Here is a 26717-nt window from a genome sequence, read left to right as displayed (position 1 = left end):
TTTCTTTCTTTCTTTCTTTCTTTCTTTCTTTCTTTCTTTCTTTCTTTCTTTCTTTCTTTCTTTCTTTCTTTCCAGCTTTATTGAAGTATATTTGACAAATAAAAATGGTCTGTATTGAAGATGTACAACATGATGCTTTGATATGCATATACATTGTGGAATGATCACCACATCAAGCTAACTTACCTGCCTGTCACCTCACATACTTACCATTGTGTGTGTGTGTGTGACCTCTCCCTGCCCCGCACCTGCCCTGTGCATGATGGAGGCGTGTGGGTGGAGGCTGGGGGAGGAATGGCCTCACGCAGACATGCTTTCGCATGCTCAGAAAACATCTAACAGACACTTTTGCCACAGCTCTGGATTCTCACAAGGAGCTCCCCTCCACCCCGTCCTGCTACCCCAACAATCGTCCCCCTCTCTGCGGCCGCTCCATTCTCCAGGCGTTTTGGCCAGGGAAAACGTGAGTCGTCCTGGATTCCTTCTCAGCCCACGCCGGCCCTTCCCTCGGCAAATCCTTTCCTGAGAATGACAAAACCACACCCCGAGAGTGACAAAAACCACACGTCGCCGATATGGCCGTCGCCCCTGGTCAGAGTGCTGGGTCGGCTGCAGGACCTTCCTCACTGTGTCCCTGTTTCTGTGTCCCTGTGATAAGGGTGTCCCTTATCACCCTCTGCTGTCAGAGGGACTCTGCCAAAATACGAAATCAGATCACGTTTTCCTCTGCTCCAAACCTCCCCCCTGAGGAGAACAGTTTTGCAAATCATTTCTCTGATAAGGGACTTGGACGTGGCATGTGTAAAAAACGAAGACTCCACCCGAAAAGGGCAAATAACCCGCCAAAAACTAGGCAAAGGGTCTGATCGACATCTCTCCGAATAGACACACAAGGGGCCAATGGGCATGGGAGATGTGCCCCATGTCAGTTGCAGAAATGCGAATCAACACTCAGATATGTCTTCACAGCCCCGAGGGTGGCCATGACTTAAAAAGAGAGACAACAGGTGCCGGTGAGGATGTGGAGACGATGCCACCCCCCCCCCCCCGCCAGTGGTGAGAATGCAAAATGGCACAGGTGCTTTGGAAAACGGGTTGGCAGATCTTCCAAATGCTAAATCCAGAATCGCCACGTGAGTCCGCGCGTGGGTCAACTCGGGCGCTGCATCAAAATACCACAGATTGCGTGGCTTAGACCACACACATTTTACTTCCCACGGTTCTGAAGCCTGGGAAGTCCAAGATCAAGGTGCCAGTGTTCTTAGCTTTGGCCCCGTGAATTTTATTTAATTCAGTGTTGCTGAACACATCGCTGTCATTATCAAGGATGCTCAAACTGTCCCGGTTTTCACCAGTGGGAATCTCTCTGCCAGCCGGGGTCCTGCCCCATGGACACAGTTCCCTCCTTCTTTGTGTACTTTCGTGGTTTCGGGCACAAGATGTTCCAGGCTCGTCTTGTACTTTCCCTGGCCCAGCCCTGGAGTTAGCCTTTTCTTCACGGAGCCCTGACTCTCTTTGGTGCCCCCAGGGTAGCATTGCCCCTGGGACATCTTAATTGGACAGAACAAGGACATATGTATGTGGATTTCTAGGTATAGTGACAAACCAGGAGTTCATGCTAATACCTCCAATCCAGCCCAATGCCACGATAATCTTCTGAGGCCTCTTTCTAGCTTTCCATATTTGTATTTCTCTCCTCCCGCAGTGACAAACCCGGATCCCGAACCGGCATTATATTTATTCATTTGCTCAGTCCTACAATACCCGGAGAAGAGTTTCAGAATACCTCTTTGGAAAACCAAATTTGTGACACAGAGTTCGAGACTCATTCAGTGCAGTTATGTGATTTATTTGAAATAAGTCAGGTGTGGGGGCACCTGGGTGGCTCAGTCGGTTAAGGGTCCAGCTTCGGCTCAGGTCACGATCTCACCGTTCACGGGTTCGAGCCCCGCGTCGGGCTCTGTGCTGACGGCTCAGAGCCTGGAGCCGGCTTCGGATTCTGTGTCTCCCTCTCTCTCTGCCCCTCCCCTGCTCATGCTCTGTCTCTCTCTGTCTCTCAAAAATAACTAAACATTGAAAAAAATTTAAAAAAATAAGTCAGGTTTGTTTGTTTCTGCTTGTATTCATTTTTATGGATTTTCCCCATATTGCTGACGTGGATTTCTAAAAAAATATTTTTTTTTATTTTTGAGAGAGACAGAGCATGATTGGGAAGGGGCAGAGAGAGAGGGAGACACAGAATCCGAAGCAGGCTCCAGGCTCCGAGCTGTCAGCACGGAGCCCGACGTGGGGCTCGAACTCACGAACTGTGAGATCATGACCCCAGCCGAAGTTGGTGCTCAACCAACTGAGCCACCCAGGAGCCCCAGACTTGGATTTTTTTTAAAGTACACAAAATATCAACACACTTCCCAAAGTCAAAACTATGCAAAAAGAGAACACTGTATTTTCGTTTTATTGGAATTAAAAAAAAAGAAAACTACAAAAAGTTGTCTTCACGGACATGTCATTCTCTCTCCTAACCCTTCCACCCGTTTCTCACCTACCTCCTTGGGAAACTAATTTCATTGGTTTTCGGTTTATCCCTCCTGTGTTTCTTTTGCAAGAATTAGAAGCTTCAAGTAAATGTTATTTGCCCTTCTTTCTTACACAAAACACCGCATATTACATACACTTTTTCACACTTTGTTTTTTCAATGAACACTATGTGTTAGTAATCTATAGAAAATTTCCTTATTCTTTTTTTTTTTTTTTTTTTTTACAGCTGCATAGTACTTCATCTTGGAGCTGATCCAGTTACTAAATGAATTTCATGTGTATGGGCGTTAGGGTGTTTCCAATATTTTTTTAAGTTTACTATTTATTTTGAGAGAGAAGGGGCCTGCATGCATGGCAGGGGCAGGGGTGGGGGTGGGGGTGGTAGGGGTAGAGGCGGAGAGAGAGAGAGTGAGAATCCCAGGCAAGCTCCCTACAGTCAGCGCAGAGCTTGATGTGGTGCTCGATCTAATGAAACTTGACATCACGACCTGAGCCAAAATCAAGAGTCAGATGCCTAAGTGACTGAGCCACCCAGGAGTCCCAGGTGTTTCCAATATTTTAAAATTATGAACCAGGCTGCAGTGAAAGACCTTATGCATAGATATTTAGAAGTGGAATTGCTGGGTCAGGAGGTAAACGCAAGTGAAGTTTTTTGAGACATTACCTATTTCTCCTCCATTTAACACATCTACCAGCAAAGTAGGCATGTCTATTTCCCCAGAGTCATCAAGAGCGTAAGCTGTCAAGCTTCTTCATGTGTTTCTAATCTGAAGGGTGAGAAGTAGTTTTTTTTTTAAGTTTCTTTGAAAAGTAGTACAGCTTATCCGGCTTCTCCCAAGGATAACGTGCCACTTAACCAAAGTGCAATGATCAGCGCCAGGAATTTGTCATGAACACATCACTTTTCACTAAATCACAGACCTTATTCTGATCTCCCCAGTTTTTACACGCACTCAAAACTTCTGGTGTATATTTCATTGAAATTTTATCCTCAATGTAGCTATAATTTGGGTGTCTCTTATGGCCAATGAAGTGAGCATTTTTCATAAGTTTAAGGATCATTTTTACATTTTTTTTCATCAATTGTTCACATTTTTGTCTATTTTTCTATCTGGTTTCCACATTTTCCCCCTTTCACATTTAAAGAGTTCTTCATACATTAATGGTATTAGCCTTTATCTATAACATATGTTGCACGTATTTTCTCTTTGTCAGTTAGCTGTCTTTTGACTTTGCTTATGGCGTTTTCCACGTGTAAAAGTTACAGAAGATTTTATGTAGTCAAATGTATTGATCTTTTTTCACATCTGGATTTTAAGTCATAGTTGGAAGGCCTTCTCCCCCCTCACCCCGGGTCCCCGCCTCCACACACAAGCTATGGAGGAATTCACCCATATTTTTTTCACCACTTCTGGTTTTGTCATTTACATCACGTTCTCATCATTTAGTTGTTTGTGTTTGTGTATGGTGGGAGGAGTGGATCCTGGGTCAGATAAGTACATAGAAGAAAATATTAGCCATAGATGGCAGGCACACGCTTGCACCTTTTCTCAAGGTTTGACAATTTGAAAGATAAACAGGGGGCAAAGCGAGCGAGGCAGTTGGCTTAGGTGGACAGGGGCGCCGGGGCCCTTTAAGACGGGCCCCGCCCACCCCGGAAGAGCTCGTCCAAGCCCCGCCTCCCGCCGCGCTCCGCCTTCTCCCCGCCTGCGCCGGCCTAGCCCTCCGCCGCCGAGTGCAGTCACGTGAGCCGGGCTGCGGTGCCCCGGTCCGCGCCGTCATGGTGGCCCCGATGTACGGCTCCCCCGGCGGCCGCCTGGCCCGGGCGCTGACGCGGGCCCTGGCGCTGGCCCTGGTGCTGGCCCTGCTGGTCGGGCTGTTCCTGAGCGGCCTGACGGGCGCGATCCCGATCTCGGGGCGCCAGTGGGGGCCCGACGGGCCGGTCCCACCCGCCTCCCGCAGCCGCTCGGTGCTCCTGGACGCCGAGACCGGCCAGCTCCGACTGGTGGATGGCCGCCACCCTGACGCCGTGGCCTGGGCCAACCTCACCAACGCCATCCGCGAGACCGGGTGAGGGTTGGTCCGACTCCGCGCGGGACCCGCTGAGGGAGGGGGTTGCATGGACACCGGGCCTTTCGCCTGCCCCTAGAACGGGGCCCCTGTCTCCCCGAGGGTCACTTTTCCCGCCCCTGAGACTGCAGCACAGCCATCCGGACCGGATCCCTGGGGCTAATGCAGCATCTCTCAGCTCATGGGGACCAGTCCCTGGCCTTGAGCCAAAGGTGACAGTACCTCTGTTACCCTAGAGACCAGATCCCTGCCACCCAGGCCCCAGTGACTCCATCTGGATCAGGTCCGCGGAGCGCCGCCCCCCTCCCCCCATCTTGGGCCCGAAGGCTGGTGATAGCTCTTCAAGAGAGAAACTCTCATCTCACTTCCTTGGTTGTGGTGGCTTACCCCATGGGTGCCAGCTTCCTGCCTCTGTTCTAGAACCAGGGCAGCGGGACTGAGCCTAGATTGTAGGCCAGTGGGAAAAGCGCGAGGTCCCTAAATTCACATAGACCCAGATAGTGTGTTTGCTTGGGCTCTTCTCCTTTATCTCCTCTCCCCCGGTCCTCTCTCCTGATCCTCTCTCCTCTCTCCTGGTCCTCTCTTGCTTGGCCAGATAGTATGGAGCCAAGTGCTCGGTCCTTGGTAGTCACGATTGCTGTCCTTATCACTGGGCCCCCGGCTGTCGTTCTGACTCCCTTGCTTGTCTGGGCTCCCATTTCTGTGATTCAGATTTTGGATGTGCTCCATCGGGAGGTTGAGTGGTACCCTCTCAGGCCCTGTACCAGGGCTTGTGCCCATTCATTCATTCATTCATTCACTCACCTGATGTACTTGGCTTTGGGGACACAGAGCTGAGCAAGGTGAGGGTCCCGATTCAGTGGGGAGGCAGACAGTGCCAGGAGGGAAACCTGAGCCCATGGGCGTGGGGAGAATTGCCTAAAAGCCTTGTCAGCAGGGCTCAGGCCCTGGATCAAGGCTGTGTTGGGGATCCTAGTGAACCCTAAGTTCCCCTCTACTGCCCTCCCACTGCCTCCATCCACTTTGGTGGCATGCATTAATTCCTGCAGGTGTTGGGGAGATACAGAACGTGGGAGACACCCCCATTCTGGTGCTTTGTGGGACTTGGGAGGGTATCAGGTAGACAGAGGGGACATTGTGAGGAAGGGTTTGCTGCAGACACAGCGGGTGGGGCTAATCTGGGAAGGCTCCCAGGGAGAGGAGGCCACAGGGTGGGCTAGAGTCTATGGCAGGAACTAGGGCTCTGTGGCTCTGTGACTCTGGAATCTGGTTACCCTTTCTCTGCTGACTCATACGTGTTTTGGGCCCTAACAAAGCCAAGAGAGCCTGACAAATCTCTGCCTGAATGCTGGCTAGGAAGGAGGCACAGAGGTGAGGCCCCGCATAGGGCGGGGGCTTTGTCTTCAGGAGGCCCCCACTGGGCTGTGTTGCTCTGAATTCTGGAAAACAGAGGTGGAGAGAGGACTTCCTTGATTGTGCCGGATGGAAAGGTCTTTCAGGCCCAGCTCCTTTGCTCTGCGACCTTTGCTCTGTGAAGGGTAAATCCCTTCACCTCTCTGAACCCATTCCCTCCTCTGAAAGGAAGGGGGGGGGAAATTCAGTGGGGTCACAGAAAGCACCTCTGTTTCCTGAAAGAAGGAATGAGTGAAAGAAAGGAGCAGGTGCCCTCTGCCCCATTTTACAGTTGGGGAAACTGAGGCCTAAGGCAAGAGGCCAGGTCTCTTCTGTACTTCTCGCTCTCACCTCCCCTTTCCAGCATCCTTTCGGTCCAGTCTTCCCATTTAGCACTTAGGACCATGATGTAGGGAGAACTGTACCAGAAGCAGGGAAACTGAGGCCCTTCAGAACAACCTCTTAGAACTCAGAGGTAAGACGAACTACATGTGGGGTTTCCTGGTCCCCGATCAGCAGAACCGCCGAACTGTGGGTGACTGTCTCATTTTTCCAAGGATGGAGGCCAGGAATTTGACTCGTCTTTTGTTTACCTGGACTCGGGATCTCTCCTCCTTCTGTCCCCCAGATTTCGCCACAGGATTGTCTGGCTAAATTCCATTTCCTCTTCCCACATAGTCTGCTCTCTCTCAGTTGTGCTGTATCTGACCTTGGACCGATACTCCCCGTGAAGTCTGAAACAGTTAGGATTGGGTGCGTGGGCATCTGAGCTGCCCCAGGAGGCAGAGCCTTCGCCAGTTTGGCTCTGACCTTGGTGCTGGGGAGGCTGAACCCTCCAGCCTTACCTTTTCCCCCTTCCTTGACGCCCCCCTCCGTCAACCAGCTGCTTGATACAAATCACAGATCACCTTGGAGTCAGGAAAGGAAGAGAATACCAATAAGAGGGAATTAACCTGTTAAGAGGCAGAGAACCAGCCCAAATCCACCAGCCAACAAGCAGAAGCTTGTGAAGTGGATAAATACCATCCAACTGTTCTTGGGAGTCAGAAAAGATAATCATATTCCATTGAGAATGAGGAAGGAGTGATAGCCCCAGATGAGGTAGGGTGGCCTACATACCGAGGGTGCCCAGGGTACCCTATACCCCGAAACAGGGCATGGTGGCCAGGGGAGATTTGTGACCCCCAGCTCATCTCACAGGAATGGGCTGGTTTTTCTCAAACGTGGCCTCTTTAGACCCTGGAATCGTCAGGCATTAGGCACCGACAGCGTAAAATCACAGTGTGGCCCATAGACTTTACAGAAAAAACAAAAAAAAACCGGAGGGAACAGATCAGTGTGCCAACTTTTTATTTTTGTCGAAGGAGTGCATTAAGAACAAAACAGAGAAGCATTTATTGACCTCTGTCAGTTTTATCTCCTAACAGATCAGCTCTTTTAGAGCCAAATAAGCAGAAAGGATGTGTTCTTTAATAGAGAGCAGTCTAATGGGTACATTAAGCTTCAGAAATGCTCTTATCAGTGGTTTTCTCTTGACCAGGGACCGGGGTAGAGTTTGGCAAAGTGGTCAGCACAACAGGGAACCTAGAGGCCGTTTGCCCAAATTCAAGCTTCCCCGTTTTACCGATGGGGAAGCTGGGGCTGGAAGGGCAAGGACGTGTGGTATGAGGCCGAGTGTCTGCTTTACTGTCAGAGACATTTGGGGCCCTTCGCCTGCCTCATCTCTGTGGTGACAACCTTGGAAAAGAAATCATTTGATGGGTGCCCGGGTGGCCCAGTCGGTTAAGAGGCTGACCCTCGATTTCCGCTTAGGTCCTGGTCTCACAGTCCGTGAGGTGGAGTCTGCATTGGGCTCGGGCTGACATCGCTGAGCCTGCTGGGGATTCTCTGTCTCCTTTTCTCCCTGCCCGCCACCCCCCCCCCCCCCATAAACAAATACATATTAAAAAAAAAAATCATTTGATTAGGCCCAGGGCCTGTGGCAACAGAGGGATCCTCAGAGATCAGCCTCAGGGGCTCCAGCCCTGAAATCTGGTGACTTAGAACAAAGCCCCTTGAATGGGAACTCCCTCCAAGCAAAGTGTTCTGGAAATAGGCGGAAACCCATCAACCTGGGTTTTCTGAGGGCAAAGTGAATACAACCCACCTAAATGGAGTCACCTTAGTTGCCCTTTGGAACGAGGCCGCACACCAGGAGATGGGGGGGGGGGGGGGGTGGTGGGGCTATCGCTTCCTGCTGCTTCTTCCTCGTTTCCGTTCTCTTTTAAGTTTTTGGAATTATTATGCAAGTAGTGAATTGTATTAGACAGGTAATTAATTATTATACAAGCAATTCTTGTGGTAAAAATCCCAGCAGTCTAGAAAGTTAAGACAGGATGCATGAAGTAAATATATAGCCCCATAGATAACCAGTGTTAGCTCTTTCTTCCAGAACTTTCTGTGCATAAATAGGCCTAAGTATGTATGCCTATGTATAAGCATAGGTATGTGCATGCGCCCGTGTGTGTGTGTGTGTGTGTGTGTGTGTGTAAAACGCTTTCACACAGACCAATTGCGCTTCTCTAATTAAAAAAAATCTTTTTTAAGGTTTATTTGTTTAGTTTGAGAGAGACAGAGACAGCATGAGCGGGGGAGGGGGAGAGAGAGAGAGAGAGAGAGAGAGAGAGAGAGAATCCCAAGCAGACCCCGCACTGTCAGCACAGAGCCCAACGCCGGGCTTGAACTCACGAAGCCATGAGATCATGTCCTGAGCCGAAACCGACAGTCACACGCTTAACCGACTGAGCCACCCAGGCTCCCCTAACTTTTTTTTTTTTTAAGGAAATTCTTTTTTTAAAATGTTTATTTATTTTTGAGACAGAGAGAGACAGAGTGCAAGTGGGGGAGGGGCAGAGAGAGAGGGAGACACAGAATCTGAAACAGGCTCAGGGCTCTGAGCTGTCAGCACAGAGCCCGATGCAGGGCTCGAACCCACGGACCGCGAGATCATGACCTGAGCCGAAGTCGGACGCTCAACCGACTGAGCCACCCAGGCGCCCCAGCTAATTTTTTTTTTTTTTTTTAACGTTGCCTCTGAAATCTCGTCAGCACATGGCACTCTCTTCCCTTCAGAGCAGTCTCCCTGTTATGTCATTACCTGTTTACATGCCGACCCCTCCCCCCCTCCCCTGCATTGGCCTTTGGAAGGCTGAGCCTGCTTGTCATTCATTTCTTGTCGCCTGGTACCCAGTAGGCTCTCAACGAGGCTTGCTTGCCCAAAGTATCAGGCGTGCACATTTTGATCGTCTTTTCCTCTCCAGAGCCCTCTCTGGGGCTGAGCTGTTCCGGGCCTGGACCCCTTCCGGGGGCTTTTTAGCCGCCTCCCCATGAGGCTGTCCTGGCTGAGCCTGGCTGTGCCCTGTTTTGCCTCACACTCTCATTAGTGCCTTCCCGTAGCCCTCATTTTCTTCGCAGGAATTGCCTTAACCAGCGTTTCTCCCCTAGGTACAGAAGTCACCTGGGTGAATAGTTTGGTGTCCTTGGAGCGAGGATGAAATCCGGAACCACACGGGAAAAGATGGATAGACTTGGCCGCACACACACGAAAACCTCTGTGTGGCAAAAACAAAAGCGAAAAATCAATGAAAACGCAAACATATTTTCAGCGTTAGTGACAAGCGGAGGGCTAATGTGGACGTAGAGAATTTCGCAGATCAATAAGCAAAGATAAACACAAGGGAGAAAAGAGTAAAGCGCGTGAACCAAAGAGCTACAAATGACCAATAAAAATGTAAAGACGAGTGCAATTTAACCGAGGAAAGGATTACAATGAAAACAACACAATGGAATTTTTCCACCATTGCCCGAGCAAAGGTGGGAAAGATTGATAGGAATCATTCCCAGCCAGGAGTGTGTACCTTGCGACGAGGCAGCCTGTTAGTTAGAAACACGGGGCCTCGGGCCCTGCCCCGGACCTCCTGATCAGAATCTGCTTCTGAACAAGGTCTTTTAGCGACACGGATGCACATCAGAGTTTGGAAATGCTGCTTCCCAGGGGGAATGGGAGCCAGCCTGCCTGGAATTGAATTTCGGTTCTGCCCTTTGCCGGCTCTGTTTCACGCTGTGGGTCTGCGGACCTGGTCCGCTCCATGTTTCTGGGAGCAGCGGGCTGGCTGGGGCATGTTCTCAAGTCAATAGCAGAGGCATTTTTTTTTTAATGTTATCTATTTTTGAGAAAGAGAACCAGAGTATGAGCTGGGGAGGGGGAGAGAGAGAGAGGGAGACACAGAATCCGAAGCAGGCCCCAGGCTCTGAGCTGTCAGCAACAGAGCCCGGCGCGGGGCTCGAACTCATGAACCGCGACATCACGACCTGAGCCGAAGTCGGACGCTCAACCGACTGAGCCACCCGGGTGCCCCAAAGGAGGCCTCTTGAGGGCTGATCTTATAACTGGCACACGGTCATTTCCACCCATGTTCTGTTGGCCAGAGCAAGTCCTGTGATGTGACCGGGCCCAAATCAATGGGGCGAGGAAGCGCTTGGCCGTTGGTGGGAGGGACCACAAAGTCGCACAGCAGAGGGCACAGATACGGGGGGGCGAGGGCAGTAGCACAGGCTCCCGCAGCAGTGACATAACTCTGTGCCTTAATTTCCTCCTCTTGTGTGATGGGGGGTGGGGGTAACCATGCCGACCTGGTAGGATTGTAGGAGGGTCGCAAGGATAAATGAGTCCGTACCTAAGAAGTGACTAGAACAGCGTCTGGCACAGCGGAAGCCCTCACCGGACGCTGGCTGACGTGATTGTGGGGGGTGGGACGTGGATTGGTACGGCTTTGTGGGGGACGGATGTTTGTCAGTGTTTATTGAAGTGACAAAAACATGTGCCCTTTGACCCAGCACTCCTCTTGATGGACCTTCGCGCGAATGGCCGTTCTCACTATGTTTTTCAGGGTTTACCGCTAGAGATGGCCGTGTGCCCAGCTGGGGGCTGGCTTTGCATCTGTCCCCGCGCTGACCAGGTGTCCCCTCTCCTCCCCGTCTAGATGGGCCTTTCTGGAGCTGCGCACGAACGGCCGCTATAACGACAGCCTGCAGGCCTACGCGGCGGGCATGGTGGAGGCCGCCGTGTCTGAGGAGGTAAGACCGGACCGGGGGGCGGGGAGGGGGGGACCCGGGGCTCCTGCCTCCCGTCCCACCCAGCGTGTCCCCCAGGGAGCTTTGAAGGGCTCTGGTGGTGAGGCGTGTGCCCCTACCTCCCTTCTCTCCCTCACCCCAGCCCCGGGCAACCCTCCTGTGCAGATTCGCGTATTGTTAGCAAGGTTTCATATGAACGAGTGGTCTCCTGTGTCTGGCTCCTTTTACGTGGTGTCATGTTTTCAAGACGCATCCACGTTCTAAAGTATATCGAGCCTCACTCCTTCTCGTGGCCACGTGATTCTGTATCATGTGGATAGAGCCCATTTCATTCATTCGGTCGCCCGTGGACGGACACCCGAATTATCTCCCCTCTCTTACTTCTGGTGACCTACTTGTACTTCATGTGATGAATCCCCAGGCAACATACCTACTAATCTGCTTTACTTGATTTGGGGCGCTGTGAAAGGGATCTCATAAATTTCGGAAGTCAGCCCGGGTCACAAGTAGGTGAGGCTGTGGAGTGACAGCCATTCTCCCCGCCCCCCGCGTGGGTGGAGGTGTGAAGCCTGCTTTGGAAAATCATTGGGCAGTAAAGAGCGGAGGCTGCCCACGCCCGGGGTTCCAGCGGCCCCAGTCGTCGGGTGTGCCCGGGGCGACCCGAGGACGCGCCCGAGGGGCTCAGAACTGCCTTAAGGTGGCAACAGCCGAACACCCCTGGCGCGTGAGTGCCCAGATGGTGCTATGGTGGCAGGGAGCGATGACAGGGCCTTGACAAGGAGTGAGCAGCCGAGCTGCGTCCAGGTGCTCGGGGGCGAGAGGGAAGAGCATGTGACAGACGGCTGCACGCAGTGGGACACTCCTTTATGAAACTCACGCTCCTCGTCGTGATACCCCAGCAGCACTTTGGGACGCCCTCCTGGGATCCCGATGTCTGGGGAGCTGCTCAGACGCTGGGTCGGGCCTGTGCTGCTTGGGGCGCTCGGTGGTGAACGAGACCTGATTCCATCTCTCAGGGGGCCCGTAGCCTGCCAGGAGCAGCGGGGCAGGGCCACAGGGCTCCCCTGTAAGGAATCCCCAACGCGTGTGCCCGGGGCTTTGCCTGCGTTCTCTCCCTGATCCTGCTCACCCCACCGAGGCCCAGAGAGGGGAGATTACTCACCCAGGGTCACCCAGCCCATCAGCAGGGAAGCCAGCACTCAGACCCGCCTCTGTCCGCCCAGAGGTTCTGCTGCCTCCCCTATTGGCCCCGGGGGGCTTCCCGTGACTGGCCACTGCGTCCTATCCCAGGCTGTGTCCCCTGCGCCCGGGCCGGAGACTGGTGTAGGCCAGGCACTTGGCAAATGCTTCTGGAAGTAGGAGAAGGCTGCATGGTCGAGGTGGCATCTTACCGAGGCCTCGAGGGCTGAGTAGAATGTGAGGGTGTTTCAGGGAGGTGAAGGCAGAGTGGGGGTCCCTAAGCGATCAGTCTCGGGGGACTGGGTGCCGCCACGGTCCCCTCAGTGACCTGTCTGTCTTGGGAATATTTCCGGTGTGAGGGGCGTGGCCCAGTGAGGTCCGTGCTTTGGGAAATGACACATCTACACCTTCCCATGGTTCGAGTCTTGACTCTTTGATTCATTACCTAGAGGACCTCGGGTAAGGTCCTCGCACGCCTGTGCCTCAGTTTCTGCAGCTATGAAGTAGGGATGCTGACAGAGTGCTGTTAATGCTGGCTACGGGCAACCGGCCACTTCTCCGTCGCGCTGCAAGTTAGGGGACTTCCCTCCCCCGGCTGGGATGTCAGTGGGTGGATTTGGGATTCCAGGTCAGGTCTGGCTGATCTTGGCCGGCCTCCCCCGGGCTTCTGCAGTCAGCTGACAGGTCAGCCGGGGCAGCCGGGTGACCTAGAATGGCCTCATTCCTGTGCCTGGGGATGGGCTGTCTGCCAGCTGGGGTGATGGGGCGGCGTGGTCTTTAACCTCCCAGGAAGGTGGTCCAGGCTTGCTCGTGTGACATCAGAGCAGCGGGGGTGTGGAGGGCCTCTGAGGGCCGGTTGAACGGGCACGCGTTCTCTTGCCCACATGTCGGTTGTGAGTTCCTTGCTATGTCCTCGGGGCTTAGGATGGGGACACAGTAGGTGCGTGAACGCACCAGCTGACTGAATGGGGACGTAGACTGGGCGTCTCCGGTAACGGAGGAGGCCCAGTCTGAACAGACTTTGAACGGTGAAGGCTTTCAAAGGAGGGAGGCAGCCAGAGGCTCTGGGCCCCCGAAGGGACGAGAGCGGGGTGGGGGGAGGAGAGCAAAGGTGCGGAGGGGGCCTCCCAGGGCGCCTGGGCTCTTTGGCGGCTCGGGTGGGGGCGAGGCATCGGAGCCCGAGTGGGGGGCCGGCTGGGTCCTCCGCGAGGGGAGCAGCCCGGCTGCGCCACCCCTGCCCCCGCCCACCTCGTCCGCCCCGCAGCTCATCTATATGCACTGGGTGAACACGGTGGTGAATTACTGTGGCCCCTTCGAGTACGAAGTCGGTTACTGCGAGAAGCTCAAGAACTTCCTGGAGACCAACCTGGAGTGGATGCAGGAGCAGATGCAGCGGAACAAGGGCTCTGCTTATTGGCATCAGGTGGGCGTGGCCCCCGTGCCCATTGGGCGGGGCGGTGGGCGGGGCTGCTTTGGGGACCTGACTCTGCTGTGGGTGCTGTTGCCCTGACCGCCGCCTCCCACCCCTCTTCGCCGGCCCTTTCCCCTCACTCTCTCCTTCATCCTTCCCTCCATCAGTCAGGCCTTCCTCTTTCCTTCCCTCCCTCTCCAGCCACCCGTCCATTCCTCCATTTGTCTGTCCATCCATCCAGTCTTCCCTCCTTCCCTCTCTTCTTCCCTTTCCCTCTAACCCTCCCTCCCATCTGTCCTTCCAGCCATCTCCCCTCCCACCCACCCACCCATCCGTTTATCCATCCACCTACCCATCCATCCTTCCACCCATCTACCCACCCACCCATCCACTTCTCCATCCAGCCATCCAGTCTTCCCTCCCGCCATACTTCCCTCCCTCCCTTCTGTCTTCCTTTTCCCTCAATCCTTCCTTCTCTCCCTTTCACCTGTCTACCCATCTGTCCATCTTCCATTCATCCTTCCCTCCCTGTCCATCCTTCCCCCCCCCCCCCCCCCCTGTATGTCTGGTTTGTCCACACATTTACCCCCCACAAGCTTCTCCCATCTTTCACTCTCTTCCTCTCACCCATCTGTTACCCCCACCCCTTATAGCCCCACCCTTCCCGCCCTTGATGTGCCCCATTGGGTTGTCTGTCTGTGTCCCTGTGCACCGTCTACCCATCTGCACACTTCCCCCCTACACCCCCTCCCATTCACTTGCCCAGCTGTCTGTCTGACCAACCACCTTGTCTGCTTTATTCCTCACCTTCTTCCTGGCCATCGGTCCTTGAAGCACCTGTCAGTGTGAGTCTGTCCATCTGTAGCTCCGTCATGCCTGCCCTCTCTCCCCATCTTAAATCTTGCCAGGGGCTGCCCTGTTCCCTGGGGATCATGCCCACACACCTTGCTGACCACGCTCTGTGCTCCAGCCTCCCTGACCTCCTGGTTCCTTGAACCCTCCTCTTCCCTCAGGGCTTGTGGCCCGCTGCTCCTTCTGCCAAGAGCACTTCCTCTGCCTGGCTCGCCCCCCACCCCTCACCTCTGTCCGGTCCTCACACTTCCCTGTGGTGCCCTAGTGAGGGACTCAGAGTCCGTCTTCCACTGCCCGTGAGGACAGGCAGGGATCACATCTACTTTGTTCACCAAAATACTCCCAGTGCCCAGCACAAGGGCCGGCACATAGTGGGTGCTTTATATGTAAGGGATTGCTGAATATTTATAGATGAAGGAATGGGTCTGTCTTGTCCTGTCTGCCCATCCAGTCTATGCACCTGATTAGACATCTGTCCTTCTGTCCACCCTGCCATCCATCTGGACGATTGCTTCTCTTTCCTTTCCTTCTACATAACTTAGTGGCCACCCATCCATCTTTCAGTCCTGCCTGCCTGTCTGTCTGTGTAGCTTAGCCTTTTGCCCATCTGTCCATCCATCTTACAGATGCTAGGTGCATGGTCAAGGCCCTACGGGGGACACAGTGATGATCTCCCTGGTTATAGAACAGTGACAGTGACAATGGGGAGAAGTCAGTTACAAGACACATGCCCTGAGGCAGCAGCGCAGCCAGTAGCTAAACTCAGAATTGGGAGCAGTTCACAATGGGTCAGGGCTGGCTGGGAGGCTTCCTGGAGGAGGTGGCTTTGAACTGGGCTCTGAAGTGGGAGTGATTTAGGTTGGCGCAGGGAAGAGACATATAATTAAGTAAGTAATGGCAGGAAGGGTGGGTGCTGGGTAAGAGGGGGGTCAGGGCTGGCTGGAGCCATGAGGGTGCACCTGGGCCGCTCCTGCTCTGTCTGGATCCCCAGACCAGAGCCCCTCCCACCGCCTCACCCTCCCTCTGCCCCTCCCTCAGGTGCGGCTGACCCTCCTGCAGCTGAAGGGTCTGGAGGACAGCTATGAAAGCAGTGTGACCTTTCCGACTGGGAGGTTCACCATCAAACCCTTGGGGTTCCTGTAAGTGCCACCCCCGGAGTGGACAGGGTAGGGGAAAGGGCCCCGCGCCTTATAGTCAGACAGACCTGGGTTCCAGTGCCCATTCTGCCGCTGCCTGGCCCGGCCTCGCACCGCTCGGCTCACCTTCCAGAGCCTCAGCTTCCTCCTCTGGGAAAGGGGTGTGTAAGTGCACTCCCGGCAGGCACGGTGACCCTCTGGTGCCCGGCCCTGCCCAGCCTGTTGCAGCTTGCTGGGGACCTGGGAGACCTAGAGCCAGCCCTGAACAAGACCAAGAGCAAGCACGTCATGGGCTCTGGTTCGTGCTCCGCCCTCATCAAGCTGTTGCCTGGCCAGAGTGACCTCCTGATCGCCCACAACACCTGGAGCTCCTACCAGAACATGCTGCGCATCATCAAGAAGTATTGGTTCCAGTTCCGGGAAGACCCCCAAGGTGGGTGGATGCGGGTGTATCTGCGCGCGTGGGCGCGCGGGGCGGGCTGGAGGGTGGGCGGAAGGTGCGGGCCTCGGCCCCACGCACGCCGCGGGGCCGCCCTCAGAGTTCGTCTCATTTTTAACACGTCTGTTTCCTTTTAGTTCGTACTTTACAAGGTGTGTCAGTCACCCGCTGCTGCGTAACAAGTCAACCCCAGTGTAAAACAACCAAAGCTTGAGACCCAGCCATTCACTTGTGCTCGCGTGTCTGTGGGTCCGCCGGGTAGTTTTGTCATCTGGGGCCAGGCAGGCCCGGCTGATGGTGGCCGGGTCCCTGACGCTTCTGCGGTCAGCGGAGGTGGGACGGCCGCATTTGCCCGTCTGGGGCTTGGCCGTCAGCTGGGTGTTGGGGCGGCCGGGCCGGCCCAGGCTCCTTCGTGTGACATCTGGGCAGGGAAACGCGGGAGGCCTCTCGAAGGCTGATTGAAACCGTTGCTCAAAGCAAGTCAAGTGACCCGCTCAGATTTGGGAGGTGGGGAAGCAGAGCCTGCTGTTTGAGGTGAGGAATTGGAGGGTCCCACTGCAGACGGTATGGGTGCGAGATCGGGAAGAATGATGGCCATTTGCGCAAATGCTCAGCTGCGTGAGGAGCGTGCGAGTACGTTCTTCCTGTCCAATGTGAAAACTTTGCAACTGAGGCCCAAGTGCCCCAGAGGGGCTCCCCGCCCACCGATCCCCGGCCCCCGCGCTGCCACCCCCCCCCCCCCCCCCCCGCCCCGAGGTAGCCACTGTCACATGTTCGCAGTGCCTCCCTCTTGGCGACCCTTAAAAATCAAATGTTGCCAGGAGGTGGCGAGGCAGTGGGGAAACATACACCCTCCTCCTCTGCTTACGGGACTGGGGCTTGGTGCTGCCTCTTTGAAGACGAGCCCAGCCGGCCTCTAATAAGGTTCAAAACCTGTCTCTCCCATGGTCCAGCAGTTCTTGGCTCGGGTCTGTCCCTAGAGAAACATTGCGACTTCCTGCACAGAGCCCGGGTACAAGGATGTCAACTACCATAATGGTTTGGAAACAACCTAATGCCCGTTAATTTCAAGTAAATGTCTGAATTGACTGACACGTATACAGAGAAGTGTGCGCGTCATTCGTGTGGAGATGGGATGTTTGCGGCTTGAACGGCCCTGGGTGCAGCACCCACATTTGGCCTCACCCCAGCATGAGCTCCCTCTGACTTCTTACAGCACAGACGAGGTTTGCCTGATCTCGAACGTCACGCGAGTGGAAACACGCGGCATGTGCTCGCCTGTGTCTGAATTCTCCCGCTTAGCGTGATGCCTGTCGGGCTCGTCCATATTGTCACCTGCAGCCATAGGTCTCTCCTTTCCGTTGCTGTAGATCCGTGAACACTGTAATGTCTTTTTAAAAAACCTACGTAAGGGGACGCCTGGCTGGCTCAGTCAGGAGAGCCTGCGACGCTTGATCTCAGGGTCGTGAGTTCGAGCCCCACGCTGGGAGCAGAGTTTACTTCAACAAAAACCTACATAAGTTATACACATGTTACAGAAAATTGGAAAATACAATAAAACATTCACATAGAATCACAATCACTTTGAATGCCGCACGACCCCTGGGAGATCGTTTCGGAGACTATTTGGTTATGTTTTTTCCGAGACTGAAATATACTTTATTTTTCCATTTGCTTTAACTGATTTGTATTATGCTAGTAACATGTGAATACATTCGTGCGGACACAAATTCTAGCGATGTAGATGAAGAAATACATCTCTCCCGTGAAACCCTTCTCCCAAATTCCAGACCCCTCCTAAAAGGACACCTGTTGCCACTTTGGTTTGGAGCGTCTAGATTTTTTTGGATGCCTTTATAATGTGTATGTATGAACCTTTTTTTTTTTTTTTTTGGTTAAGTCTTTATTTTTTATTTTTATTTTTATTTTATTTTATTAATTTGTTTATTTATTTATATTAAATATAATTTATTGAGGATGGCACCCGTTGGGAAGTCTTTATTTTTTAGAAAAGCTTTAGGTTTACCGACAAATTGAGTGGCTATCACAGAGAATTCCAATATACCTTCCCACTCCTTTCTCCTATTATAAACATGTTGCATTGGTGTGGTGCATTGGTTAACAGTTGATCTACCAATATCCGTATGTTACTATCAACCGAAGTCCTTAGCCTACATTCAAGTTCAGTCTGAAAAGTATGGTCGTACAGATTTTGGTGAATGCACGATGATGCGTATCCGCCTTTATAGTATTATACAGAAGAGTTTCACTGCCCTAAAAAGTTTGTTTTCTGTCTGTTTTTTTTTTTTTTTTAAACTTAAATGAGATCATACCGTATGGATTGTCTGCAGCTTGCTCCCTTTGCGCAACAGCTGGCCTTGGAGAATTTTTTTCTTAATTTTTTTTTAATGTTTATTTTTTTTGGGGGGGGGAGGGGTAGAATGAGGGAGACACAGAATCGGAAGCAGGCTCCAGGCTCTGAGCTGTCAGCACGGAGCCTGCGAGATCGTGACGTGAGCTGAAGTCGGACGTTTAACTGGCTGAGCCACCCAGACGCCCCTGGCCTTGGAGAAGTTTTGATAATTGCCATGTTCAGTCCACCTTCTAACTGCTGGATGTGAAACTTTAAACTAGTTCTTAGTTGAGGACTTGGGCCATTTCCAGGTCTTTGGTGTTTGCAAGACAAGTGGGCCCCCAGGTAGAAACACTAGGTTAAAAGACGGGATAATTAAACATTTTAGTCTCAAGATGCACACAGCCAAACTGCCTCCAAAAGTGGCTGGGCCAGTTTACACTTGTCCACAAGGCTGGGAGGTATCAGCTTTCCCCTCAACCTTGCCAGCACTGGGTGTTATGGTTTTTTTCCATTTTTGACATTCTGATGGGTCATAAATGACATCCTGGACTGAGCTTTTTTTTTTTTTTTTTTGTATTAACTTTACTGATGGTTAAACACACGTGTAGGATGTATATATTGATGGGTTTGGACAAACACAGGCCGTCATGTAACTGCCACTCAGTAAAAGCAGAGAACACTTCCGTCCCCTGGGAAGGTCCTTGTGCCCTTTGTAGTTATCCTTCCGGCAACCACACCCCTGATCGCCTTTCCATTACATTAGTTTTGCCTGTTCTAGAACTTCATATACACCCCCCCCCCCCGATTGGAGGCCTACTGTGTACTGCCGTGGGCTAGACGCTCTTCACCTTGGCACTCTTGGAAGTTAAATCCTTAAAGAAAAGGGAATCCCTGCCACTTTCGACAACATGGACGAACCTGGAGGGCATTGTGTGAAGTAAAATACGTCGGACACAGAGAGACAAATACAGAGAGAGGCGGGGGGAGGGTGAAGCAGGGGGACGTTGGCCGAGGGCACAAAGTTTCCGTTCTGAGATGAGTAAGTTCTGGGGATTCGAGGTTAACAACTGGGTCGTGACACTTGAAATTTGGTAGGAGAATAGACCGTAAGTACTTTAACCCACATGAGATGGTAACTATGTGAGGTGATGGGCGCCCTCGAGAGCTTGACCGTGGGCATCACTTCACAGTGTGTGTGTGTGTGTGTGTGTGTGTGTGTGTGTGCCGGGTGCCTGGGTGGCTCAGTCAGTCAAGCGTCGGACTCGATTTCGGCTCAGGTCATGATGTCACGATGGTGAGATCGGGCCCTGTGCTGAGCGTGGGGCTTGCTTGGGATTCTCTCTCTCCCTCCCCCTCTGCGCCTCCCTTGCTCTCCCTCTCTCTCTCTCAAAACTAAACTGTTACTAAAAAAATTTAAAAAGGAAAGCCAAAGTGTTCTAGTAAACGAAATATATTTTTAAAGAAATGTGTGTGTATATATATCTCTTTTTCTTCTTTTTTTTTTTGCTACTGGCTTTCCTTTTTACACATGCACACACAGACGCACACACACACACACACACACACACAGCAAAAGCATGGTTTGCTACACATCAGAATGGATGGAGGCCCCCCCTGAGGCCTGCTTCTCCCCACCTGGAGGCTCTGTGTCTTGGGCGGGGGCGCAGGGGTCCCCGGATGGGCTTATCTGACCTGCACCCCTATCCCCCGCTGGGCTTACTCTCCCCCACCCCCCCCACAGTGAACTCTCCGCTGGCTCCTGGCAACAAGCTGGTCTTCTCATCCTACCCTGGCACCCTCTTCTCCTGTGACGACTTCTACATCGTGGGCAGCGGGCTGGTGAGTGTCCCTCTCGTGTCGCCTTTCTCCCTGGGGCTGCCGATCCCCAGTCCCTGCCGGGGCTGCACATTGTCTGCTCCGCGATCACCCCCTCAGCGATCCGTCGCTGGTTTGGGGGCCCGTTTGCGGTTTTGTTCGTGTGTCTTTAGCATACGCCGTCCCTCCCTCCACCGTGACCTTGCTGTTTCTTGTGCTGCCTCGCCTCTTGCCTTCCGCACACTCTCTCTAGCCCGGCCAGGTTTTCTGAATAAATGTTGTTTCCAATGTGTTGTTTTTAATCGGTTTTCCTGGCCGGGGTCCAGACTCGTTCAGAAATCTGTTCCTGGCATCCCCGAGCCGGGGCATTGAGCCCTGAGATTGCAACATGCGGAGGAGAAAAAACATTGCTTTAAAATAATACCCTCCTCGCAGAAGGTGCCAGTTCCCGGGGTGGGGTGGGGGGCGGCGGGGAGGGGCTCCTTCCTTCCCTGTTGCTTTCTGAGAGAAGCGTGGGGCTTAGCTCCCTTAAATGTGGAAGGAAGCGCGAGAGGGCCAGGTCGTGGGGGCGGGGACCCCCTCGCTGCAGTCCTGGTGGGGAAAGGAGGGTACAGTCTGGGGAAGGACAACTGAGAAGGTTTCATCCAGTTCCCTGGCTGGTGCCCCGGCAGGAAATTAACCTTCCAGCAGGGTCCTTAGCTGTCTCTGTGCCACAGACGCCTTTGGCAGGCGAGGGGGTTGTGGACCCCCTTCTCAGAGTAACGTTTTTAAATGCATAAGCCAGAATATAAGGGATCATAAAGGGAACCAATTATACTGAAACGCGTTGATCGCAATACCACGTAAGGAACCTTTGCATGTTGTACACGTGCTGCTTACTGAACGCACTGAAGGCCTGACCACCGTGACGTAGAAGGAACGGGGAGCAGAAATGATATCCTGAGCGAGGTGCCGCCCTGTCGCATGCTGGGCAGACGTCTGTGACCTCTCTTGGTGACGGTCTCCGGTGCCACTCGTGCCACGGGGAGCTGCCAGTGGAAGGAGATGCCGAGTTTCAGTTCGGTGGAGGTGGGAACAGAGATGCACTGTTTTCCCCTCCCAGTCTGCGGGCTCCCCTTGTCCCGCCCCCGGCTCAGAGCCCCCCTGCCCCGAGAGGGGAAACCGCCCTCCGGGGCTTTCCGGGCCACGCCGGTCCGAGTTCTGGCAGTGGCTTTGGGTGCTAAGAGCGGTAGAGCGAGGCACAAGGAAGGGACGGGGTGGAAGGAGTGGAAGCAGGTGTTCCCACCCGGGCGTTGCTATCACGGATTGGTGTGAGAGCCGCAAGTTCGGTGATCGAATCTCGGCCCATCCGCTTACCAGCCATGACCTTTGGCGCGTCCCCTGGCTGTTTCGGGCCTCACTTTACCTTTCAGTAAAGAGGGGCATCAGAGGTCCTGCCGCGTTTTCCTCAAGCCCCCCGACTTGCCCTGCAGAACTGCAAGGCAGGTGTAGAAATGGGATGCTGTCTCTGGGGAAAGATTTGACCGACTTGGTCGGGAGAACGGGTCCGGAGGAGCAGCACCGTGGGCTCTGTCGGGGGCTGTTCTCCGGGACAAAGCTGGATGGGTGATCGTGAAGCCCCCTCGGCGCTCAGCCAAGGAACCAGTGAGGAACGCGCACCCAAACCAGGACCCAGCTGTGAATAACCAGTGTGCGGACCACGACTGGGGCAGCGTTGCCACTTGGTGGCAGCGTGCCCCGGTCGTAAGTCAGGTGGCCCTTCAGTGCAGCGTCCCTTCTGCTCTCCCACAGGTGACACTGGAGACCACCATCGGCAACAGGAACCCGGCCCTGTGGAAGTACGTGCAGCCCAAGGACTCTGTGCTGGAGTGGGTCCGCAATGTCGTGGCCAACCGCTTGGCCCTGGACGGGGACGCCTGGGCGGACATCTTCCAGAAGTTCAACAGTGGCACGTGAGTGGGCTTCTGGCACTGTGGCCTCCTCATCCCCGAAATGGACCAACCCCCCCTCTAACAGTCACGCCCCCGGGGACCTGATGTGGCACCAGGGCCACATACCCCACACCCTCCGCAGAGCCCTCATGGTTCTTCCTGGAGTTGGAAAGTGCCTTAAAGTCTTCTCCCTTGTCTTATATTTAGGGAAACTGAGGCTCAGGAAAGGAAGGGCTTTGCCCCTCTCCTGCAGGCTCTTCTATCCAGGGACAGGCTCTAAGAGGGAGGCCAGGAAGAGAACCTGGAATATGAGAGCTCTGGGGACAGGGGAGGGCTGTGTGAGGAAGGGGGCATGCGTGGATGAGGGCCCGTGAGCCAGAGACACTGGAGCGGACATTGCAGGGCCTTGGAAGGTTGGGCAGAAAAATTGACTTCTGTTCCAATAAGCACTGGGGAGCCACAGACTCCTCTGGAGCAGGCAGACAGTATGATGAGAGCTGACGACACCTGTTCAAGCTGCAACGTCAGGGTGACAATCAGACGGCCGGACATCCCCCTCCCCACCCCCACCCCATGAGTCCTGACTCCGCGGGCCACTGGGGCAGTGTCCCCAGGGTGTGTTCAGTCCCCCTTCCTTGGGCACGGCAGGTACAACAACCAGTGGATGATTGTGGACTACAAGGCGTTTGTCCCCGGCGGGCCCAGCCCTCGGAGCAGGGTGCTCACCGTCCTGGAGCAGATCCCGTGAGTACTGTGGGAAGGACAGAAGGGTGTTCCAGGCAGAGGGAACTGCCTAGGCAAAGGTCTGGAGGCATGCCGGAATGTGTGTGGGAAGGCGAGCATCTGAGGAAGGCCAGGTGGGAGAGGGGAAGATTCAGGACGCAATCTACCCCGGGGCAGTGGGGAGCCATCAGGGGTTCTGGAGCAGGGCAGCGCCCACAGGTGCTCCTTTTCTCACCGGTCTTGCCCCGTCTGTCTTCTCGGTCCCAGGGGCATGGTGGTGGTGGCCGATAAGACCTCGGAACTCTACCAGAAGACCTACTGGGCCAGCTACAACATCCCGTATGTCCCCACCCCTGCCCCATACCCGCCTCACCCTTGCTCAGCTCTCCGGGCTGGCCAGGGGTCCTTCCGTGCATGATCTTTTCAACCCGTGGAGCAGAGAAACCGCTCTGCCCTTTCTTTGGCCAGAAAAGCCCTGCCGGTCTGGGGGCTTAGGTCTGCACCCACGGCAGGGTGGTGGGGGTTGGCCCGGCTCAGGTGCCCACGCCTGCCGTGGCTCCCTCGCCGTGTGTCCCGTAACTAGGCTGCGCAGCCGCAACCTCTTGGCCCTCTGTCCTCTGCCAGACGAGAGATTTGACGCTTACGACCCCCTCCCAGCAGCCACGGCCACTGTTCCCATGTCACAGATGAGGAAACTGAGGCCTTGTGCGAATGCCTGCCTTCCCTGAGGTGCCTTCCACAGCTGTTCAGTGGCGAAGTCAGCGTCTGAACCCATGTCTCTGGGACTGCAGAGCCTAAGCTTGGTCACCTCACCAAGCCGCCCCCCCCCCCCCGCCCCCACGGAAGGCCTTGTTGGCGTCCGGTCGTGGTTTTTAGTGATCATGTTCTGGAGTGACCCCCCCTCCCCCCGCCCCCCGGGCCACAGCCAGCGTGGTCAGAGGCCGGGAGTGACCCTCCTTGTGCCCCGTAGGTACTTTGAGAGCGTGTTCAACGCCAGCGGGATGCAGGCCCTCGTGGCCCAGTACGGGGACTGGTTCTCCTATGACAGGAGCCCCCGGGCCCAGATCTTCGGGCGGAACCAGTCGCTGGTGCACGACTTGGACTCCATGATCCGGCTTATGCGGTGCGTGGGGCAGCGGGAGCCCCGAGTCCCGTGGGGGCTTTCTGTGCGCTTTCCTGGCCCTCGTGTGACCCTCACGGCGAGCCTGGGGGTCACGGGGCGGCGGCCAGCTGTAGCCGCGGGTGCGGGAGCCCCGTGGTGCTGTCCTCCTGTTCCGGGCGAGGGTGCCGGGCAGCTGTGGGGTGGGCCACCCCGTGCCAGGCACCGTGCCCGGTGCCAGAGAACCCGCACCCAGCAGGGGCGCCCTGGCCGTGGGAGGCGCGGAGCCCGTCAGGCGCGCGCACCGATGTGGGCATGAGCTCAGGCTGGCGGAGCCCCGAGAGATGCCAGAAGGGGGTAGGATGGGGTATCTAGCCCGGCTTGGGGTTGGGGGCGGCCTGAGCAGAGACGAGACGCTGAGCAAGGCACGGGCAGGTGCAGGGGTGAGGGAGGCCCGGGCGGCGGGGTTGGGGGGCGGGAGCGGGCACCTGAGGGCGGGTGGCTTGTCCCGGGGCTCTGCCGCCACGGGGAGCCCAGCCCCCTCCTCGGCCCCCTCTCCCCGGCGCGACTGATGCCCCCTCCCTTCCCTCATCCAGGTACAACGACTTCCTGCACGACCCACTGTCACTGTGCAAAGCGTGCAGCCCACAGGCCAACGCAGAGAATGCCATCTCGGCCCGCTCCGACCTGAACCCGGCCAACGGCTCCTACCCTTTCCAGGCCCTGCAGCAGCGCTCCCACGGGGGCATAGATGTGAAGGTACGGCCCCGCCCTGGGCCTGGGGGCTGGGGGTGGGCTTGGGGAGGAAGGGGGGGGGCGGTGACGGCTCAGGTCAAAGTGGATGGCAGGACAGGAGGCAGGGTCGGCGCTGGGCTGCGGTCGGGGTCAGAGATAGGGCTGGGGGTCAGGGCCCTCCGGATTGGGGCGGCTCGGGGCCCGGCCTGGGCTGGTGCTCAGCGGCCTCTGCCCTGGCCCCCAGGTGACCAGCATGGCCCTGGCCAAGGCCTTTCAGCTTGTGGCGGCCAGTGGCCCCACGTGGGACCAGCTGCCCCCGTTCCAGTGGAGCTCCTCGCCCTTCAGCGGCCTGCTGCACATGGGCCAGCCCGACCTCTGGAAGTTCTCGCCCATCGAGGTGCGGTGGGACTGAGCCTCCGTCTCGTCCCCACTGACCCCCGCGGGGCCACCACGGGCCGCTGCCCCTACCTCCCACCCGCCCGCTCCGTGGGCTTTGTCACCTGCTGTGCCCAGATCTGGGACCCGGGTCTGCCAGGGTTACTCTCATCTGGGTCGTCTCCTAGGTGGGACACGGGGCCCGCCAGGGCCCAGCACTGACTCGTTCGCTCCCTGTAAGTGGGCGAGTGCCGCCCTTGTCCCCTGCCTCTGCACCTCTCTCTCTGCCCCATCTGCTTCTCTCTCTCCCCCGGCCTGGGGCCCTGTCCTCATGCTGCCCTCTCCTGAGGGCTTGGGAGGGGTCCTCGGATGGGGTTCGGGGCCCCTGCTGGGGCAGCGGGGGACTGTCTGGGTCCCTGCCTCCCAGTGTCATTCCTGCCGGTGGCTCTGGAGCTTGTGGGGTTTCGGCCCCGAGACCTGGGCGTTGCCTCTGGTTGGCATCCGTCCTGCCACCTCCCGCCCCTGCCCCCCTCGGGAAGCAGCCCCCTGGTTTCCCTCCTGGGCGGCTTCCCTGAGGACAGAAACTTGAAAACAAACAAAAACCAAAGTTTCTGGTGACTTGTGGCTGCAGGGGTGTTAGTGTGCTTCTCTTGAGGGGCAGATGAGAGTGTTGGCCTCGTTGGCCTCGTTGGCTGCAGCCTCGTGCCCCTTGCCCCCCAACTTGGGCCTGCCCTTGGCCTCTGGGCCGTGCCCACAGCTCCCCTGCTGTAGGAACCAAATCGCAGGCTGTGCTGCCATTAAATGAGAGGCCGTGGCCCCTGTGCTGTACTTTTTGGGGCAGTGGGGAAGGCTGGGTTGCTGCCTTTTCTCCTCTCTGGTTTGGGTTCTAGACCATCCACTCTTGCATTCTCTTGTCCATTCTTCTGTCTATCCACCTATCCATTTATTCATTTGCCAACCCTCCTATCTGTATCTACTCACCACCCATCCAGCCATCCATAGATCCATCCATTTTCCATCCATCCAGCCAGCCAGCCAGCCAGATGTTCACTGAGCACCTACTTTGTTCTGGGTCCTGTCCTGGGGCCTTCTGAGCCAACAAGACTTTCCCAAGTTCCACTGTGGGGTACTACACAAGACGAAACAGAGCCTGTCACCGTCTGACCTTAGCCGGCTGGTCGACCCCAGCCTTCAGCTCTTGTAGTGGGCGGAGGGGTCTGCCTCGCCTCTTTTGGGGGCTTTGTGCCGACAGAGGCGGGACAGTGGAGGCTGGAAGCAATCCAATGTTCTGGGCAGGTTTTCTTAAACTGAGCGCTATTTTAGTCGCAGTCTGGCCCCAGGGAAGAATTTTGGGGCCCAGGGGCTGCTGCTATGCTGTTCCTTCCAGCCCTTCCTTGGTATTCCGTCCCCTGTAAGATACATGTGTGCCCCTCCTGGCTGGAAATCGGGGGATGGGCCTGTGTTCCTGGCGGGCTTGGGGTGGGGTCCCCACTCTCCCCTGAATCTCACAGCCCCTGCTGTTTGCTCGGCTGGGTGGGACTCTGCGGAGGGAGC

The 26717-nt window shown here is 55.3% G+C and overlaps 1 protein-coding gene across 1 annotated transcript; it reads left to right on the top strand.

Moving 5' to 3' along the window:
- The first annotated feature begins 4250 nt into the window (after positions 1-4250).
- On the top strand, positions 4251-25978 carry PLBD2 (phospholipase B domain containing 2). Its single transcript, XM_049619299.1, has 12 exons — positions 4251-4608; positions 11022-11115; positions 13556-13714; positions 15593-15693; positions 15909-16123; positions 20227-20324; positions 22092-22252; positions 22880-22975; positions 23222-23293; positions 23925-24077; positions 24650-24812; positions 25033-25978. The coding sequence occupies exons 1-12, from the start codon at positions 4319-4321 to the stop codon at positions 25198-25200; spliced, it is 1770 nt and encodes a 589-aa protein (XP_049475256.1). The 5' UTR covers positions 4251-4318; the 3' UTR covers positions 25201-25978.
- The last annotated feature ends 739 nt before the right edge of the window (positions 25979-26717 follow it).

This window comes from Panthera uncia (assembly GCF_023721935.1).
Source record: "Panthera uncia isolate 11264 chromosome D3 unlocalized genomic scaffold, Puncia_PCG_1.0 HiC_scaffold_8, whole genome shotgun sequence".
Classification (NCBI taxonomy): Eukaryota; Metazoa; Chordata; class Mammalia; order Carnivora; family Felidae; genus Panthera; species Panthera uncia.
Note: the sequence above shows the minus strand (reverse complement) of the source record. Positions and strands in the feature narration are given on the sequence as shown.